This window comes from Erythrolamprus reginae, chromosome 11, assembly GCF_031021105.1.
Source record: "Erythrolamprus reginae isolate rEryReg1 chromosome 11, rEryReg1.hap1, whole genome shotgun sequence".
In the NCBI taxonomy this organism is placed as follows: domain Eukaryota; kingdom Metazoa; phylum Chordata; class Lepidosauria; order Squamata; family Dipsadidae; genus Erythrolamprus; species Erythrolamprus reginae.
Genome location: NC_091960.1, coordinates 38,295,040 through 38,312,706, shown reverse-complemented (window position 1 = coordinate 38,312,706; position 17,667 = coordinate 38,295,040). Strand labels below are relative to the sequence as shown.

Below are 17,667 nucleotides of genomic sequence, written 5' to 3'. Positions count from 1 at the left end.
TGCACGGTTCCACTTCATTCACCTGAGTTCCGCTTTGTCTCATTGCGTCAACGAAATCATTAGTTGGAGCTGCCCCCAAAGAGACGCGCGTTTGACAGCTCTGCTCTACCTGACCCCGTGCTCAAGCAAGAGGCCGCGCTCCGTGGGGGCGAACCGGGGGCAGACGGGGCACGCGAGACCTTCCCCTGGGGGAGCTCCAGCGGGGGGCGCCCTCCTGCCTCCCCGCTCCCCTCGCTTTCCTCCGCCGCCCCCCCCCTTCCTACCCAGCCCAGTTCCTTCCCCCTCCGCCTTGGCTACCCAAAGGCCGGAGCCCCAGCGGACGGAGAGCCTTTCCCTCCAGGGGGGCGCCTTCCCTCTGGGCACCGGTAGCCGTCAGGCGCTCAGCCTTTGAGCTCCCATCCTCTGACCGGGGGGGGGGCGGCTGGAGAGGAGGCGCCCTGGAATCCAGGAGAAGAAACTCTCTGCCAGGAATGGCCACTTCCTCGCCCGAGCGCCCCAACCGCCCCGTTATTCTCCCCCGATGAAGCTGCCTCGCAGGAATTTCCGCCGGCCCCCTCCCTCACTCCCACCCAGTCTTCCTCCCCGCCAAAGCGGCGGCTGGGCCCCGGGAGTTTCCTCGCTCGGCGGGCGGCAGCTCTTGTGGCGGGGAGTGCCACAGAGCCCCGCCGGAGGGCTTAGCTGAGTTTGCCTGAGTGCGCCTCCCGCCCACCGCGTTGACGAGCTCCTCCCCTTCCGGTGACGCCTTCCGCCCAGCGCAGTCCCGGAAGCCCCCGGGCGAAGGGGCGGGGCGAGGACGGCCAATCCGAGAACGGGGCGGGCGGGGCCACTTCCCCCTGCGTCACGTCCGCCGTGAGGGGCCGAGGCGGGCGCCCGAGCGGGAGGCGGCCTGGCGAGCGGGGCCGGCGGGGCCGGGCCCGGAGGCGGCGGCAGCAGCGATGGGTGAGCGGGCGCAGCCGGAAGGGGGCTCGTCCTCGGCGGCCCCTCCCTCCCCTGCGGAGTCCCTCCCTGGGCCGTCCGGGGAAGCGGCGGTTGTGGGAGGGGGGACGTGAGGGGGGGTCTCCGGGGCAGAGAAGGCGCAGCGAGCAGCGCCGGGTGGGAGGAGGAGGAGGCTCCGCGCTGCCCAGGGGAGGGAGGCCGGGGCTGGGCTGAGCAAGGCGGCTCCTCTGCCCGCTCCCCGCCTGGGGCCCGAGAACGGCCTCACGCGTCTAGGGGGGGGGGCATATCCCTCCCCCCACCGTAGCGGGGCCACAAGGCCCAGCGCGTATTCCAGGGTTCCAAAACCCCTCAGGCCGGGCCTGACCGTCGAGGAGCGACCCCCCCCCCCCCCGTGGCTGCGTTGAGTGACGTTCCCGATCGAGCCTGGGCCGGTGGCAGGGACGGGGGCGGCTGAAACCCAGGAGGAGGAGGGGGGGGATCTCCGGGCCCGGCACAGCCCCCCCACTGGGCCTCCTGCCAGCGAGCAGCTCTGAGCCGAGATTGCCGGGCGACGGCCTGCCCCCCCCCCCCCGGTGCCTGCTTGGGAAAGGGGCCCTGCCAGCGCCTCCTCTTCTTTGTTGTTAAGATGGAGAGGAGCCAATTTTCTACAGTCCCGTGAAGATGTTAACATACACTTGCATTCTGTCAAGGTGGATAAGTAGGAATTGGATCTATGTTTGTTGGTCAGGGATTGAATAGCTGAGCAAGGCTCCTTCTTTGCCTCCTAGCTTGTCCTTTCCCACATTTCTTAGAATTGTCCCACTGAACTAAGATCAATGTTTTCCTTCCCTTTGTGAGCTGATTGCAGCTCAAGACCTGAGGACGCTTGACTAGGAAATACAATACTCGTGAATTCATTTCTTTACTCATCCTGCTGGTATCAGTACAGACGCTTGGTAAAATACAAATACAAGTGCACCTTCCACATACAATAATGTAAAATGATGGCATTTTGAGAACCAGCCCAGTTCTGCTTTTCTTTCCGGCCGTCCAGAATTGTCTCCAACCTGTGAGAGTGAAACTTGATGCAAGTGCAGGTTGGATGGGCTGAGTGGCTCTAGCTGGCCTGCGGTCGGATACCTGGGTGCTGCAGGCAGCTGGTCTAGGTCTTTCTCTCTCTCTCTCTGTTCCTCTCTTTCTCTCTCCCTCTCTCTCTTTTCCTCTCTTTCTCTTTTTTTCTCTCTGTTCTTCTCTTTCCCTCTCTCTCTTTCTCTGTTCCTCTTTCTCTTTTTCTCCCTCTGTTACTCTCTTTTTCTCTCTGTTCCTCTCTTTCTTTCTTTCTCCCTCTCTCTCTTTTCCTCTGTTTTCCTCTTTCTCTTTTTCTCTCTCTGTTCCTCTCTTTCCCTCTCTCTCTTTCTCTGTTCCTCTTTCTCTTTTTCTCCCTCTGTTTCTCTCTTTTTCTCTCTGTTCCTCTCTTTCTCTCCCTCTCTCTCTTTTTCTCTCTCTCTTCCAATTCCAAGGTGCAGCCTCTAATCGGTTGTCATTTGCATCGGACCAGACGACTGTCTGACCTGCCCAGACTTAAAAGAGGCCACTCGGCCATCGCAGAGAAGGCTCCGGAGCAGAGTGAGCTTTGCATCTTGGCTGTGGGCCATACGGCAAAGCAAAGGTTTGAATTTGTGTACTGGGCACAACCAGGCCCAGAGCAAAGATCAAAACTTGGAGAATATCTGGCATTCACTGGAGTTCATTGCTCTCGTGTGCCGGCATTTGCACATAGCTCAGCTGTGGGTTTTCTGCACTCAGAGGTCAGAGCAGCTAAGACCTGCGCCTCCTTGCGCTGCTGTCCCACATGAGATTTGAGAAGCTATCGAAGCAGCGCAGCCTGAACTCCTGCCCTTCGCACCCTCGCTTAGCTGCCCTGGGTGACTTTGGAGCAAGGGCCAGGCCTGCTGTTCCCAGCGAGCTTTTGTGCTTCGCTCAGCCTCAAAACCACGTCCGCGTTCCATTGAGTGTTCCCAGGAGGGGGGTCTTTAGGGCTTGTGGTGCCTGTGTGGGCCTTTCTATGACATTGCTGCAGGCGATGCTCCTGTGCTCCAGCTGGGACGCTTTGTTGCTGCAATGAAGTCCTTAAAAGGGACACGCAGGGAAACGTGGGCATGTGGGCACCTTCTTCTTGCGCTCCAGTGATCTCGCGCGGGCAGAGGGGCATGTGAGGCTCCCCAGAAGTCTTCTGCATTGGCAGGGTCTTCCCTGGGCATCTGGGCACCTTCTTCTTGCGCTCCAGCAATCTCGCGCGGGCAGAGGGGCGTGTGAGGCTGACCTGTGTCCTTCCTCCCCAGAAGTCTTCTGCACTGGCAGGGTCTTCCCTGCCCTCATGGTCCCCCTTCATTGAAGTCTCACCCACTTTGGGGGCTCCTCTGGCCAGCCGCTCTTCCCCTCCTCCTCCTCCCTCGAGGCCATCTGTGGGCAAGGAACGGTGTGCAAGTCTATGCGCTGCTTCCGCGTGTGTGCGTGCGTGTGTGAGGCTCCTTGGAGGAAATGAGTGGGGCCTGAAGCCGTGCCGGCCTTTCCTTTGCAGAACTCAGGATGAAGCGCCGAGCCTCCGAGAGGGGCGGAGGGGAAACGTCAGCCAAGCTCCTCTGCCCGGGGATTCCCAGCAGCAGCAGCAGCACCAAAAGAGCCGGACCCTTCATCCTGGGTGAGTAAGGAGGGATGCTCCCCACCACCACCACCACCCCCGGGGCACCGGGACTTGCCTGCCTGGCCCACTCGGTGCTGTGAGACCCTCGGGCAGGCAGGAGGCTCCCTTGGCCCAAGGACTTCGGCCGTCAAACAGGGCGGAATTCCCGGCTCCCAACCGACCGTCTGTTCAGCCAGGACCTGCAGAACTCCTGGGAGGCCTCCGGGCCCGTTTCCGGTTTGAGGATCTGTCTCTGTTCGCAGCATTTGTGAGCCAAGGTTTTGAGTCCCTTTCGGCTGGGCTCACTGCAGGCACCGTTGTCCCTCGGGGCCCCACTAACCTTGCCACCACCAAGGTCACCACGAGTTGCACTTTCTCAGGGAGGAGAGCCACGCGCTGACGGTGTCTAGGCTTTTGGTTGTGCCTGACACTTCCGGTTCCAGCGCAGAGGCCCAGGGCGTTGTCCGACTCTTGTGCCCGGCCGGGGTTGCACACCAGGGCTGCCTCCTTTCCCACTTCCTGGTGGCTGGAGGGAAAACGCAGCTGGCTGGGCAGGGAGGGGGCTTTGGGGGAAAGGCTCACAGGGCAGGTGTTCCGCTTTTATGTTCCCAGGCCCACGTTTGGGCAACTCCCCAGTGCCCAGCATTGTCCAGTGTTTGGCAAGAAAGGATGGGACGGACGACTTCTATCAGCTGAAGGTGAGGAGCCCTCAGGCCCTAAAGACTACTCCCCCCTCCCCCCCCCCCCCCGGACTGCAGAGTCTTTGCAGGTGGAATCGGACGCAGAGAATGCTGGCCGGAGCCTGGGTGACCTAGCCTTGCAGACCAACTCTGCCCACAGCCGGGGGTTGGGTCCTAAGGGGGCTGCAGCCTTCTGAAGTCAGGACAATGAAGACCAAATTGTGTGGGGGAGGGGCGTGCAAATAATGCTTTACTGGACGCGCAGTGAAGGACACACGTTGTTGCTAGGTTCCCCGATAATAAGGTGGGGGTCTTATTTTCTTTTCAACCCCTGATTGTTTTGGGGGTGCAGCAGGCAGCGACCATGGGGTTTTATGTCCCATTGCTGCCGCCTCCCTTCCCTGTCCTCGCGCCCCCCCCCCCCCCGGTCTGCCGCGAGCTTCCTGCCACTGGCACCCCCAGGCCTCCTGCCCCTCGCAGCGGGTGCTGTGCCGGTGTGCCGAACCGGGCGGCAGCGCTGCCACTCACACCTGCACCGCAACCCTTGCCGAGTCCCACCGAGGCCCCTTTCTGGCAGGTGGGACACGCCGGGCCGCGAGACGCACCTCCTGCCTGGGATGTGTGTGTTGTGTGTTGCGTCCAGAGAAGCCCATGGGGGGGGGGGGGGCTTCATGCGAGTTCAATCAAACTTCTGGAACCCGGGGAGTTTTCTTGGACAGTGGCCACAACACCCAGGAACGTGACAGAGCGACAGGCGTCTGGCGGTGGGGCGCAATTTGGGGGGGGGGGGCAGGCCAGGCGGGGAGGGAGAGAGAGAGAAAGAACACACAGTCTGTGCCGCTTCCTCGTGCTTCACAGCCCTCTCTGAGCCGCTCGCAGGGTCAGCCTTGGCCCACCCCACCCCACCCCCCCGGCCATCTGGGTCCTCCAAATGCTAGTTCGCTAAAAAGGAGCCAGGCAGGCAAGGCCCGACGGTCGGCCTTCTGCAGTGGTGGCCCCGCAATCCAAGCCTTGGTGGGCGCTCAGTCCTTTCCAGGAGGGACACCTTCTGCAGCTGCCCGGCCCCCAAGGCCATGGCAGCCTCTTTGACCCGCTGAGGTTGGTCCAGAGGCTGGCCTTCCCCCCCCCCCCGGGGAAAGAGGGGCCCCGAGGGAGGGGCCTGCTGGGCCTTCGTGGGTGAGGGTGGGGCTTCCGCTGCCTTTGCCTCCCTCGCCCAGATCCTGACCCTGGAGGACAAGAGTGACCAGGCCGCGGAGACCCAGGAGGAGCGACAGGGCAAAATGCTTCTGCACACCGAGTTCTCCCTCCTCTCCCTGCTGCACAGCCAGGACGGGGTGGTCCACCACCATGGCCTCTTCCAGGTAGGGGCCTGCTTCCCCCGTCCAGTGGGGCAGCCCGGGCCGGGGGGGGGCGGTTTGGGGGACCTGCTTGCAGGAGCTGCCCCGGCCCCAGAGCCTTGGGGTTCTGCCCCTCCAGTGCGGCCAGTGGAGTCACAGTTGCTCAAGCCAGGCCGGGGGGGGGGGGCTGCCCTCGGGGAGACCTTGGAGGGTCTGGGAAGAGTTTGAACACCTCCCCCACCCACCCCACTCCCTCCCGAAATCCCTGAGGATTCCATGGATGGTTGTGAGGAGCGGCCACGGTGCACGGGTGCAAAACCTGCGGCCCAGAGGGGGGGGAGGGTCTCCGCTAACTCTGCCCCCTGTGACCTGCGCAGGACCGGACCTGTGAGCTGGTGGAAGACCTGGAGTCCGGCCGGATGGTGCGCAAGACGAAGAAGCGCCTCTGCCTGGTGCTGGACTCCCTCTGCGCCCACGACTTCAGCGACAGGACGGCCGAACTCATCAACCTCCAGCACTATGTCATCAAGGAGAAGCGGCTGAGCGAGCGGGAGACAGTGGTCATCTTCTACGACGTCGTGCGGGTGGTGGAGGCCTTGCACAAGGTGACCCCTCCCCCTCCCCCCTGTCTTCTGGTGGAGCCAGAGCACCGTTGAGGGCAGGCCGAGAGCCGATTCTCCCCTCCCCCCCCCCCCCCCCCCCCGGGACCGGAGCCAGAGCCAGACTGGCCTCTCGGGGGAGTGGGCTGCCTGCTTCGCCCGGCTCTCCTTGCACGGGGCAGAATCCCCTCCGCTGTGCTGACAGGAGGGGGGCTCTGTTTCTGCAGAAGAACATCGTCCACAGAGACTTGAAACTGGGCAACATGGTGTTGAACAAGAGGTGGGTGTGTCCTCCTTCCGCCAATGGCTCAGCCATGGGGGGGCGGGGGGGGGTCTCCGGGGTTCCTTTCCTCACCCTTTGCACGCAGCTGGGGACGGGGGTGGCAGGTCTTCTGCAGAGACACCCCACCCACCCCCGAAAGGTTTCAGCTGGCCCACCGTCCCCGGGGCAGATGGCCTGCCTCCCCTCGTCCTCTTCTCTGGCGGGCAAAGTCCCCGCGCGGGTGAGGCTTCCGTCGGGGGCCGTTAGGGGCAGCGGAAGAGCCCGTTGGGAGGTTGGCCCCGTCAGCGCTCCTGTCCTTCATGCAGGCGGACAGACGGCTTGTTTCAGCCACTGACCGGTGGACGTGCCTTCAGTCAAGCAACCCTTTGAGGGCGACGGCCGGTCCCGAGGAAGGGCAGGGGGGCTGGGGGGTCTTGCAGGCAGGCCAAGTGAGGGACCGGTGGGGAAAGCACCCCAAAAGCCTCGCAGGACCCTGGGCGGGAAGACCTGGTGGGGCCCCCAGCCGGACCGTAAGGATTCCTGAATGGCCTTGGGCAGGAGGCGGGGGGCTCCCGGGGGGCTTTGGAGGAAGAAGCAGCTGTTCTTCCTTAGAGGCTGGAATTCGCCCCTTTGTGGGGGTGGGCAAGCAGGGCCCCCAACCCCCCGTCCCAGCCTCAGAGAAGAGAAGCCCAGGCCAACGGGGGCCCCCTGCCACTTCTTCTGGCCCCGTTGGTGGCCATGGACAGGCAAGGTGGCTGCAGCCAGTTTGCTCTCTGGGGAAGCTGCCCGGAAGATTGGGGGCCCCTGAGCAGCACAGAGGGCTCCCCGCCGCTTGAGACCAGGGAGGCTGCAGGGCGGCCCCCCCCTCTCAGCTGAGTGGTGAGTGGTGGTCTCTCTCGTGGGCTTCCGTGTGTCGGCTGCATTGGAGCCTCTTCTGAGGAGACCTCTGGGCCCCCCAGTGAAGGAGGGGGGGGAGCAGCTGGCCAGGATGGCCTTGCAGGAGGGAAGGGCCCAGGGGAGAAGCCCACCACTCCCCTTGCTGGCAGGAAGGGCAGGACAGGGAGGAGGGTGGACCTCCGGGCCAGGGGCAGTGAGTGGAGGGTTGGCGCCTGCAGGGAAGGAGGGTCAAGGGGCTCTCGGCTGGCCTCCCCTGGAGGTCTTCGGACAGGCCGGGCACCTATCTGCAGTGGGTCACAAGGCTGGGTTTCCCTCTGGCTCCGTGGGGGGGGGGGGCGCTTTCTGGCAGCCCCTGAAATCTGGACCCTCTTTGTGGCTGAATTCTGGCCTCGTCCTGGATGGCAGAAATCTCGGTCCGTGTGCGTTTGATCCCTCGGCCGCCCTTGAAGAAGCAGCTCTTTCCTTGGTTCTGACCCCGTAGCTGGGGGAAAAAACCCCTGGTCCTGCTTGGTGGGAGGTTTGCCTTGAGTTTCTCTCCTTTCTGAGCGAGTGGAGGTGGAGATGGAAGGCCAGAATATTCCTCCTCCTCCTCCTCCTCCTCGCGTGGACCCTTCCCATTGGTCCTTCAGTTCAGACTCGCATCGAGGGTCTTTCTTGGGGAATTCTGGCTAAAGGTGCCGCGTTTATATGGCAGCGATTTGCCCCCAGCGGTGTGAACTGGAAAGAAAGGTGGTCTTCGCCTCCCCCCTCCCCCCCCCCGCCCCCAGGAAGGAGGCTGGAGGATCTTATGTGTCCCACAACCATCGAACCATAGAGTTGGGAGGGACCCCGAGGATCAGAGAGATTCCAAGCCCATAATCCCCATGGACAGACTCTTCCATTTAAATGAGATCGAGGCAACCACAGCTGGCATCAGTAATTTCTGGTGGTCCTGGAAAAGAGCTGACAACTGTCTTCTCTGTGATTGACACGTGGCTATCACGGCTTCCCTGCCTTCCGTCAGTCTTTGGCCTCTGAATCCCCCCCCCCCCCCCCCCCCCAATTCTGCCTTTGCTTCAGGACCCACCGAATTACGATCACCAACTTCTGTCTCGGGAAGCACTTGGTCAGCGAAGATGACCTGCTGAAGGACCAGCGGGGGAGCCCCGCCTACATTAGCCCCGACGTCCTCAGCGGTACGTAGCCCCCCAGGCTCCTCTCTGCCCTGGGCTCCCGTTTCTGAAGCTTCTCGGGTGCCTGGGAGTGGGGGGGGACACTCCCAGGCCTTTTGCCCGCTTGCCCTCTTTTGCTGGGCTGGGTGGCAGCCTGGTGGGTGGAGGAGAGACCCCCGCTGGCTGTGGCTGGGAGGGAGGGAGGGGCACAGAGGCTGGAGGGAGGCAGTGTGGTGGGTTGGGGGCAGCAGCTCCTGCCTGCTAGAGGGCCAGGCTAGCCTGCAGGTGCCTCCCCACCCCCCTCCTCTGCCCGGCAGGTCGGCCGTACCGCGGCAAGCCCAGTGACATGTGGGCGCTGGGGGTGGTGCTCTTCACCATGCTCTACGGGCAGTTCCCCTTCTACGACAGCGTCCCCCAGGAGCTCTTCCGCAAGATCAAGGCGGCCGAGTACGCCATCCCAGAGTGAGTGACCGCCACCCCGCACCCTCCTCCCTCCTCCTCCCGCCTCCCCCTGCCTCTGACGGGAGGGGGTTCAGGCCCCAGCTGCCCCTCCAGCTCCTCCCTCTCCTCCAGCAGGGACGGGCGGGTGTCCGAAAACACCGTCTGCTTGATCCGGAAGCTGCTGGTCTTGGATCCGCAACAGCGCCTGGCGGCCTCGGAAGTGCTGGAGTCCCTGAGCGCCATCATTGCGTCTTGGTAAGTGGGGAGGGGGCGGGAGGGTTGGAGCGGCTCTGCCCAGTCTGCCTTACTGGATGGAGGGTGGGGGGGTGGGCTGCCCCCCCTTTGCCCATCTGAAGGGGCCTCTTTGAGGAGGAATCCTCCACAGCGCTTGGCGTCCCCCTCCTCCCACCTTTTCCTCTGCAAGGGGGCCATTTTCTACCCCACCCCCCACCCCCCGAGGCTGCCTTGGCAGAGGAAGAACCAGGAGAGCTACTCCGGGGGTCTCCGGCCAAGCGGCCGAAGGAGATTCGGGTCTCAGCGCGTTTGTGGTTGGGTAGCAGAGTTTCAGTGGGAGGCAGGATGCCAGCCTTTGGGTTGCTCTGCCCAGGGCCTTGTCCCAGACCCCCACCCCACCCCCTGAGGACAAGGAGGGAGGGGTGCTACGGAGCCCCCCCCCCTTTCCGCGCTCTGAGGCTCCCTGGCCTGAGCCCAGTGGCTTTTGCAAGACTTTGTCTGCCCCGCAGGCAGTCGATGTCCACCCTCAGTGGGCCCTTGCAGGTGGTGCCCGATGTCGACGATCAGGTGGTCAGCCCAGAACACACACACGAGGTAAGGCCTGCCCCCCACCTGCTGCGGCTGGTCTGGCCCGTCTGCTCCCGGTCCCTTCCGTGCGGCTGCAGGGGGAGCCGGGGGTTGGTCCCAGCGGCTGAGGTTCCTGTGCCTGTTGCTGCCCCACCTCCTCCCGCAGGCTGCCCCCTCTGCTGCCGGGGTCCCCTGAAAGCTCCTGGTCAGGCTGCCCGCCCTGCTTGTTCCCGGGGGCCGAGGCAGCGCTCGGGGCAGCGGTGTTGGGTCTCCTGCGGGCCAAAGGCAGGGAGGGCCGGAGCCACGCCCGGGGCCCAGTGGACGCTGTCCTCCCTGCAGGCTAAGGTGGCCGAGGAGTGTTCCCAGTACGAGTTCGAGACCTACATGCGGCAGCAGCTCCTGCTGGCGGAAGAGAAGAGCCTGCTGCACGAGGCCAAGAGCGCCCTGCACAAGCGGCACTTCGGCAGCGTCCCGCCCGTCAGGCGCCTCGGCCACGACGCCCAGCCCATGAGCGCCCTGGAGGCGGCCGTCCTCGCCCAGCGCTACCTGCGGAAGTAGCTGCCCTGGCAGGTGGGAGTCACACCCCTCCCTCCCGCCCAGCCTGGCACAGGAGCCGAGCGAGGGAGCCGCCTGTCGGTGCTGGGGGGGGGGGGGCTTGCTTGCCAGGGTTGCCCCGAGAGGACAAGCGGAAGAGACCCCCGGCTTGGACCACCACTTCCTGACCTGAACTCCTCCCCCACCCCCCCAGATGGTCGCCCGCTTTGACTCGTGACTCCGAAATCTACCTCTCTGCCTTTTCTGACCCTGTTGCTCTCCCGGCCGAGGCGGAGGGCGGTTGTGGCCACCAAGGCTCCTCTGCTCACTCACACACACACACACACACACACACACACACACTCTGGGAAGCAGGGGGGCTGCAGTTTGCTCCACGCGGTTTGAATAAGCTTACTCGTCCTTCAGCCCGGCTCCAAGCGCCCGTTTGTCCTCAGCGCCCCGGGCTCCGTTTCCACTTTGAGCCCCAGGTCGAGTTCATCTGTGCAGGCATTAATTTTGGACACCGATGTGCTGACCGCCTTGCAGTGTGCCCCGTCTTCCCTCTGAGCTTCTGGGGCTGAGAAAATTTGCTTGCGGATTCCAGCTGGGGAGGTTTCGGCCCAGAGCTGTTTAAAATGTAGCTTTTCCTGGAGGCCAAAGTCTCCGTTGTTTTGGGACTTCCGGGTGTTTCCTTTTGGTTTTGACATTTTTCAATGGTCGCTTTTGGAAAGTGCAGCTACGTTGCATTAATTCTGTTTCGATCTCCTGCCCCACGGAGGAGGAGGAGGAGGAGGCGTGTTCGAAGGGATAATGTTTTGATAATGTGAAAGGGGGAGTCGTCCCTCCCCTCTTCCTTCTGTTCCACCCCACCCACCCCCCCACCCCCATTACAGACCTCACCTCAGCCCTTGGCACGCTCCCCCCACTGTCTCTGGTCGCAGCCCTCCCCTGGGTTGCGGGGCAGGGGGAGGGTCTGTGTGATGCCTGAGCCTTGGGGGGGGTGGGGGGGCCGGATGCCTTTCTTGCCAGATACGTCACGCGCACAGCAGCATCCCGTGGAGGTCAGTGTTGTTCCGAGCCTCCCATTTCCTTCCCCACCCTGAGTGGCTCATTTTCCAGCAACGGGGGCTCTCCAAGCGTGCGGCCCTTGGGGGGGGGGGGGCTGGCGCAGTCCCATCTTTCCTGGAAAGGGGGGGGGTAAGCAGAGGGACCCTTCGGAAGCGGCAGAAAGCCCCTTCCCCCGAGGGGAGGGGAGGGTCCGCACGACTGAAGGGGGTGCAAGCAGGTTTCTGACTCTCTTGCACAGGAGAGAAACTACAGTTGCCCAAAGGTCTGGGAATCTGGTGGGACCCTCCCCCACGCACCCCTCCTCTCTCGGCAGCTGTGGACTCCGGGCCATCAAGCCGCCTCCTTTCCCGGCAGCCGCAGCCCCCGTGGCCCGAGACGTAAAGTGGGAAGCGGTGGGCTTGGACCCTGGGCTGCTGCTGCTTCTTCCCCCCACGGCTCTGATTCTCAGCTGTGAGATGCGGATGTGGGGCCCACGCAGACAGAGTCCTTGGGGGGGGTCCCTGGGGGCCTTCCCGGCCTGCTTTTAAGTTCCACCCCCCAGTTCCCATCTTCCCCTGAAGGCACTGGGGGGGGCGTGGGGGGAGGTGACCCCTGGACTGCTCCCTTCCTGGCCCCCTTCCCCAAGGGAGTTAATGATGCGCCTGAATGGCCCGGTCCTCCCCCCACACAAATAGCAATACTCCACTGGTTGGGGGGGGGGTTTCCACCATCTGCTGCAATAAAGAGCTGGCTGGGAAGAGACCGAGGGGGGCCCTGCAGGGGGGGGCGAGGGGGCTGCTGGGTTGGCTTGGGGAGACCCCACAGACAAAATATCCCTACTGTAAAAAAAACTCTCAAAGAACGTTTGTATAGAGACCTATTTTTGTATTCCACCCACCTACTCCAGCATGCCAGCAATAAAGTTTCATAATGTAGAATCCACTCACTCAGAACTCTGGTGGTTATTTGAACAGCCCCCGCCCCCAAAGAAAACACACACACACACACTGGGCAGGCTGAGGGATGGAGAGCTCACCTCTGCAAGAGCTTTTCCCCTCCTCTTCACAGCTGTTTCTGCACCTCTGGAGAAGGGCAGGTGGCAGCACTCATCTCCAAGGTGGCGGTTGGAGGGGCCATGCCCCCCCCTGCCTTGCCCTGCCATGGAACTACTAGAGAGGGCGGGCTCCTCGCCCTTGAAGACTGCCACCTAGTGGGGGCAACGGAGGCATGCGTCTCATGTCCCTCAAGGCCTCTTAACCTCCCCAAAATCACAGGGGGGGGGCTCACAGCTTTTCTTCACCCAAGTGCTGAGATGGGGAGGGGGCTGCAGGAGGGCAGCCTCATTTAGGGGCAGGTGGTTTTTATAATGTCTGTGCCTTTTACAGAGTGCCCGGTGGGTGGGGGAGCGGCATACAAATCTAAACAAACAAACAATTTTGAAATCCCCTGACATTTCCCTGTAACAGGCGAGATAGTGAAGGCCACGGCCGTAGATGACGTCCTACCACACGGCTGAGCCGTGGAGGAAGCAAGTTGTTGCCACAGTTGTGCTCATTTTTGCTTCAGCCGTGGTTTTGTGCGTTTTTTACATTATTTACCCTGATTTTATTTATTTATTTATTTATTTATTTATTAGATTTGTATGCCGCCCCTCTCCGAAGACTCCGAATTTTAAACATTTTAATAGTTTGGTTTTTCACTGATTTATTCCATTTTTTTTCATGAATTCCCTGATAATTCCCTGATTTTGCTGGACACCCTGATCTTTTAATAGTTTTAATCTATTTTTAAAAACTTGCATGCTGCCCATCTTGCAATCTCTGTGGCTTCCATTCAATTAAAATGAACTACAAAACATTAAATATGGGTCATAAATTTAAAATTCAATTAAAATAAAACTAACCATGTGAGAGAGAAAGCGAAGTGTGCCAACTCCAAAGCGCCACAACAGGATCCCATCAGGTTGCCGGGCAGCGCCGCCTCGTCCCGAGCCGATCCGGCCAGTCGCACCCACCCACATCTTGTCGTTTCTCTGGTTGTGTGGCCTTTCCACAATCTTTCCTTTTTAATCCTCTCGTGGCATTTCCAACATCCTCTGTCAGTATTTCTTTGCTTTGTTGATAGCATTCAGTTCACCTCCGTTCTTTGGCTACAAAGCTTTAGAACTTTTAAATTCTGTTCACTTTGCTAGAAGAAGCTTCGCTTCGGCCCTTTTCTCCTTCCTGAACAACTCATTTGGATCAGAACCGAAGCACTTCCTGTGCCTTGTTTGGTCCCAACTGTTCCTTCTCCTCTAGCAGCCTTTCCCTTAGGAAAAGGAAAAGCTCCCTGGCCTCCAAGGGGTCAGGCAGAATTTGAACTGAAGGGGTCCAAAAAATTGACCCCTGAGCAACCTTTGGGAAGAGCAGCTCCCTTCTTGGCAGGGGGGGGGACGACGACAACACACGCACCCATCAGGAGGAAGCACAGAGGAGACACTTGCGGCTGGTGTGTCCAGTAAGTAGACCTGGGGAAAGTGCCAAAGCTGAAGGGACACCAGCACTGCTGACCCTCCTTCCGGGTAGGCACAACCAGGATCAGCCAGCACCGTCGGGAGGGGGGGGGGCTGCACAAAGACGGAGCAGTGGAGCCCCGCCCTGAGCAATGAGTCCGACAAGTCTGCACCACGAGGTTCTCGGGGCGGTTTAATGTCTCTATGGCATGTAAGGGGATGGGTGCACCCGGCCCTCTTTCGCCTGCCCTCAGGATTCCTCTCCTCCAGGTGCCAGCAGCCTCAGGTTTCGGGTCTCATGCAAGAGTGTTGTAAGATTTACTCCCTGCCCTCCTCCCCCGTTCCCACTGGGGCCACCCTGTAGTAGAGTCTGACCAAAGATGGACCCATGGCTGAAACAAACATTACACTGATTGTACGATTCTTAGGATAGACCAAAATCATTAAAAAATCACATTATCTTGAAATAGCCAATGTATACTGCTCAAAAGAATAGAGGAAACACTCCAAGAACCCGTCCTCGGTCTGAATGAATGACGTATTCCCGTAGAATCCTTTGTTCTGTACAGAGTTGAATATGCACAACAGCAGGTGAAATTGATGGTCAATCAGTGTTGCTTCCTAAGGGGACAGTTGGATTTCTCAGAAGTTTGATTTACTTGGAGTTATGTTGTGTTAAGTGTTTCCTTTATTTGTTTGAACAGTATATATCAATTTCTTTAATCAGAACCCTTTGTATATATTTTTATCTACTTCTCTATCCTAATAATGCCAGGTAAAACTTTTCAACAAAAGAATTGATCAGAATATCTAACAAAAGTGCAGAAGGAACTGTAAATCTGGGTGCAATGTTTACTAAATATGGCAATATGGAGTACAATTAAGATGTAGTAAAATTTGCAAAGTCTGTAGGCAAGGAATGACACTTGAAACAAGAAGCCTAGGTTGAATGGATGTTAATTGAATTATCAAACTGAAAGAAGGAAGATGAGGAGGTTGCTTAGTCAGATCAGATCAGACTGTCAGATTTCTGACAGTCTCAAAATGGGTGAACAGTGCAGTCAGGCGGTAGGGAAAGCAAGTAGGATGCTTGGCTGCATAGCTAGGAAGAGGGAGATTATGATCCCGCTATATAGAGCGCTGGTGAGACCACATTTGGAGTATTGTGTTCAGTTCTGGAGACCTCATCTACAACACGATATTGACAAAATTGAACGGGTCCAAAGACGGGCTACAAGAATGGTGGGAGGTCTTAAGCATAAAACGTATCAGGAAAGACTTCATGGACTCAATCTGTATAGTCTGGAGGACAGAAGGAAAAGGGGGACATGATAGAAACATTTAAATATATTAAAGGGTTAAATAAGGTTCAGGAGGGAAGTGTTTTTAATAGGAAAGTGAACACAAGAACAAGGGGACACAATCTGAAGTTAGTTGGGGGAAAGATCAAAAGCAACATGAGAAAATATTATTCTACTGAAAGAGTCGTAGATGCTTGGAACAAACTTCCAGCAGACGTGGTAGATAAATCCACAGTAACTGAATTTAAACCTGCCTGGGATAAACATATATCCATCCTAAGATAAAATACAGAAAATAGTGTAAGGGCAGACTAGATGGACCATGAGGTCTTTTTCTGCTGTCAGACTTCTATGTTTCTATGTTTCTATCAAGGGCTTAAAGGGCTGCAAAAAAGTATGGGGGGGAAGGTTAGTGGGTGAAGGAAGCAATAAATCAAAGTCGTGGCTGGACAGGGTGGATGAGCCTAACAAAAGGGGGAGACACTTAAAGGATAAACCAGAAAACAGATTGGCAGATACATGACAGATTCAAAACTAGAAAGCTAAATAAGGGTAAATAGTGCAAATTAGATTTAGTGATATTTTCTTTTCTCTCATGCCTTAGTTTTTTTGAGCTATTTCTTACTCAGCTTAATGTTGCTTACACATTGTTTGAAATTAACTTCCATTTCCAGAGATTTTTCACAGGTTTGGTCAGAACTGAAGCCAAACAACACTGCTCCTATGAGTCTGGATTTTTAAATTTCCTATACATTTAATTTCTCTGGTTAAACTTCCTTCTGTTTGCCTGCATCCCATTTTCCCTCCTTTGCTTCGCTCTGACACCGAAGCAGCTCCTCCTCCGACGGAATAGCCGTCTTTCTCCCAGTTGTAGTTATGTGAGGGGGAAGAGCACCAGCTTGGCCAGGGGTCCAGGCTAAGCGCCCACAAAGTCCTGCCGTCCCACCCACCGAGGGCTCTGTGGAAGACAGGAGGCCAATGGCATCTCCCCAACCGACAACGGCTGCAGGCAGCCCTCCGCCGGCATCAGTTCACTTAGTGTCCGTTTGGCCGCAATGGCAAAGTAGAAAAAGTGACTCAGGACCCTTCCTCCCGCGCCCGCTGCAGCCTCCTCGGGGTCACGTGGTTAAAACCAGACGCTTGGTGATTGGCTCAGACTTATGACATCACAGCGTCCCAGGGTCGCGTCGTCCTCTTTCGCAACCTTCTGACAAGCAAAGCCAACGGGGAATCTGGGTTCTCTTAAAAGCTAAGAACCCATCGAGTCCAGCCTTCTGTGCCCCCAGTGGCCCCCCAATTGTCCAGGGGGATCTTGAGCAGAAAGATAAGGCAAGACCTTCCCTTTCCTTTGACCCCCAACTGATGGGACCCAAGGGAACCCTGCCTGCCTCAACCCACATAGAGGCGGCACTTGGACATCCCTTCCAATCACCACCTATGATACGCTTGGCATCCCTGAATCTGTCTCATCCTGCCTTGAAGCTCTCCAGGCTGACAGCTGTCACGACCTCTCCTGGAAGGGAATCCCACCAACCCAGGACCCTCTGGGGGAAGGAAAAATATCCCCCTTGATTTGCCCTCCCTTTCTCACCTGTGAGCTTTGGGGAGGGGCCTCGTCCTAGTGTTGAGTGATAGGGAAAAGGATTGTCCCCCCACCACCTTTTCTACCCCCTGCATGTGTTACAAAGGCAGCGATTCACTTAGCGACTGGGGCAAAGAAAGTTGTAAAATGGGGCAAACTCACTTAACAGACGTTTCACTTAGCAGCATCAAGTGCCAACTGCTCACCTGGGAGCCAAAGCGGTGCATGGGGGGGGGGGGGAGAGTCCTGGAAGGGGCGGGGCAGGGTGGGCGGGGCTAGCCAGAGGTGGCATTTACCAGTTCTCCAAACCAGGCAAAGTCTCCGCTACTGGTCTGCAAGGCCCGGCTGAATCCCACCTCTGATCCAGGACCACTGTCTCTCTGGGGTCTCCTTTGGACACCCCCCACCCCGCCTGCTGCCCTCCAGGATTCTTCCCCTCCCAGTGCTGGAAGGCTGGACCTTCTTTAGACCCAAAAGAGCCCCGGAGGGCTGGACGGCCTGGCAGGCAGGACAGAGTCCTGTTTGCAGGACGGTCCCCAAAAGAGAAAACAGGGCACTGAAAGCCACAAAGCCCCCCCCCCCCGAAGACGGGTCCGCAGGGAGATTTACCTGGAGCCCTGGAGGGGGATCTGAGCGGGGGGGGGGGACGACTTCCATCTCAATTAACAGGAGCCCTTTAGGGCTTTTAACAAAAAGGCCACAACTGACCTTCCGGCTGAGGAGCAGGCTTGAGGCGGGGGCTCTTGTCCAGCTCGCTTGGCTTCGCTTGGCAGCTGCTGAGTGGGTGGGTCCTGCCCAAGTTCTAAGGCAAAGCATCTTCCCACCAGGCCAGTATCGAAGAGGAGGGGGGGCTCTGGCCCCCACCAGCAGCCATTTCCTGTTACGTTCTGCAGCCTTAATGCAAACCAGACCCCAACCCGGAGCCTCCTTCTGCATTCCGGAGGAG

General features: G+C 59.0%; 1 protein-coding gene across 3 annotated transcripts; it reads left to right on the top strand.

Moving 5' to 3' along the window:
• The first annotated feature begins 836 nt into the window (after window positions 1-836).
• STK40 (serine/threonine kinase 40) lies at window positions 837-12,289 on the top strand. 3 transcript variants are annotated; one of them, XM_070764474.1, is made up of 12 exons: window positions 860-939; window positions 3,497-3,616; window positions 4,211-4,296; window positions 5,496-5,639; window positions 5,993-6,220; window positions 6,442-6,494; window positions 8,433-8,548; window positions 8,842-8,986; window positions 9,098-9,220; window positions 9,709-9,793; window positions 10,106-10,336; window positions 10,515-10,599. In XM_070764474.1, the coding sequence occupies exons 1-11, from the start codon at window positions 936-938 to the stop codon at window positions 10,322-10,324; spliced, it is 1,323 nt and encodes a 440-aa protein (XP_070620575.1). In that variant the 5' UTR covers window positions 860-935; the 3' UTR covers window positions 10,325-10,336; window positions 10,515-10,599. The 3 variants fall into 3 exon arrangements, with proteins under 3 accessions (XP_070620577.1, XP_070620575.1, XP_070620576.1); XM_070764476.1 differs by having other exon boundaries at window positions 837-939; window positions 10,106-12,289; XM_070764475.1 differs by having other exon boundaries at window positions 9,101-9,220; window positions 10,106-12,289.
• Window positions 12,290-17,667: the final 5,378 nt, after the last annotated feature.

Coding starts and splice junctions, on each gene's coding strand:
- STK40 (XM_070764476.1), top strand. Junction 3,617..4,210: donor AGCCGGACCCTTCATCCTGG/GTGAGTAAGGAG, acceptor TTATGTTCCCAG/GCCCACGTTTGGGCAACTCC. Junction 8,987..9,097: donor GCCGAGTACGCCATCCCAGA/GTGAGTGACCGC, acceptor CCTCTCCTCCAG/CAGGGACGGGCGGGTGTCCG.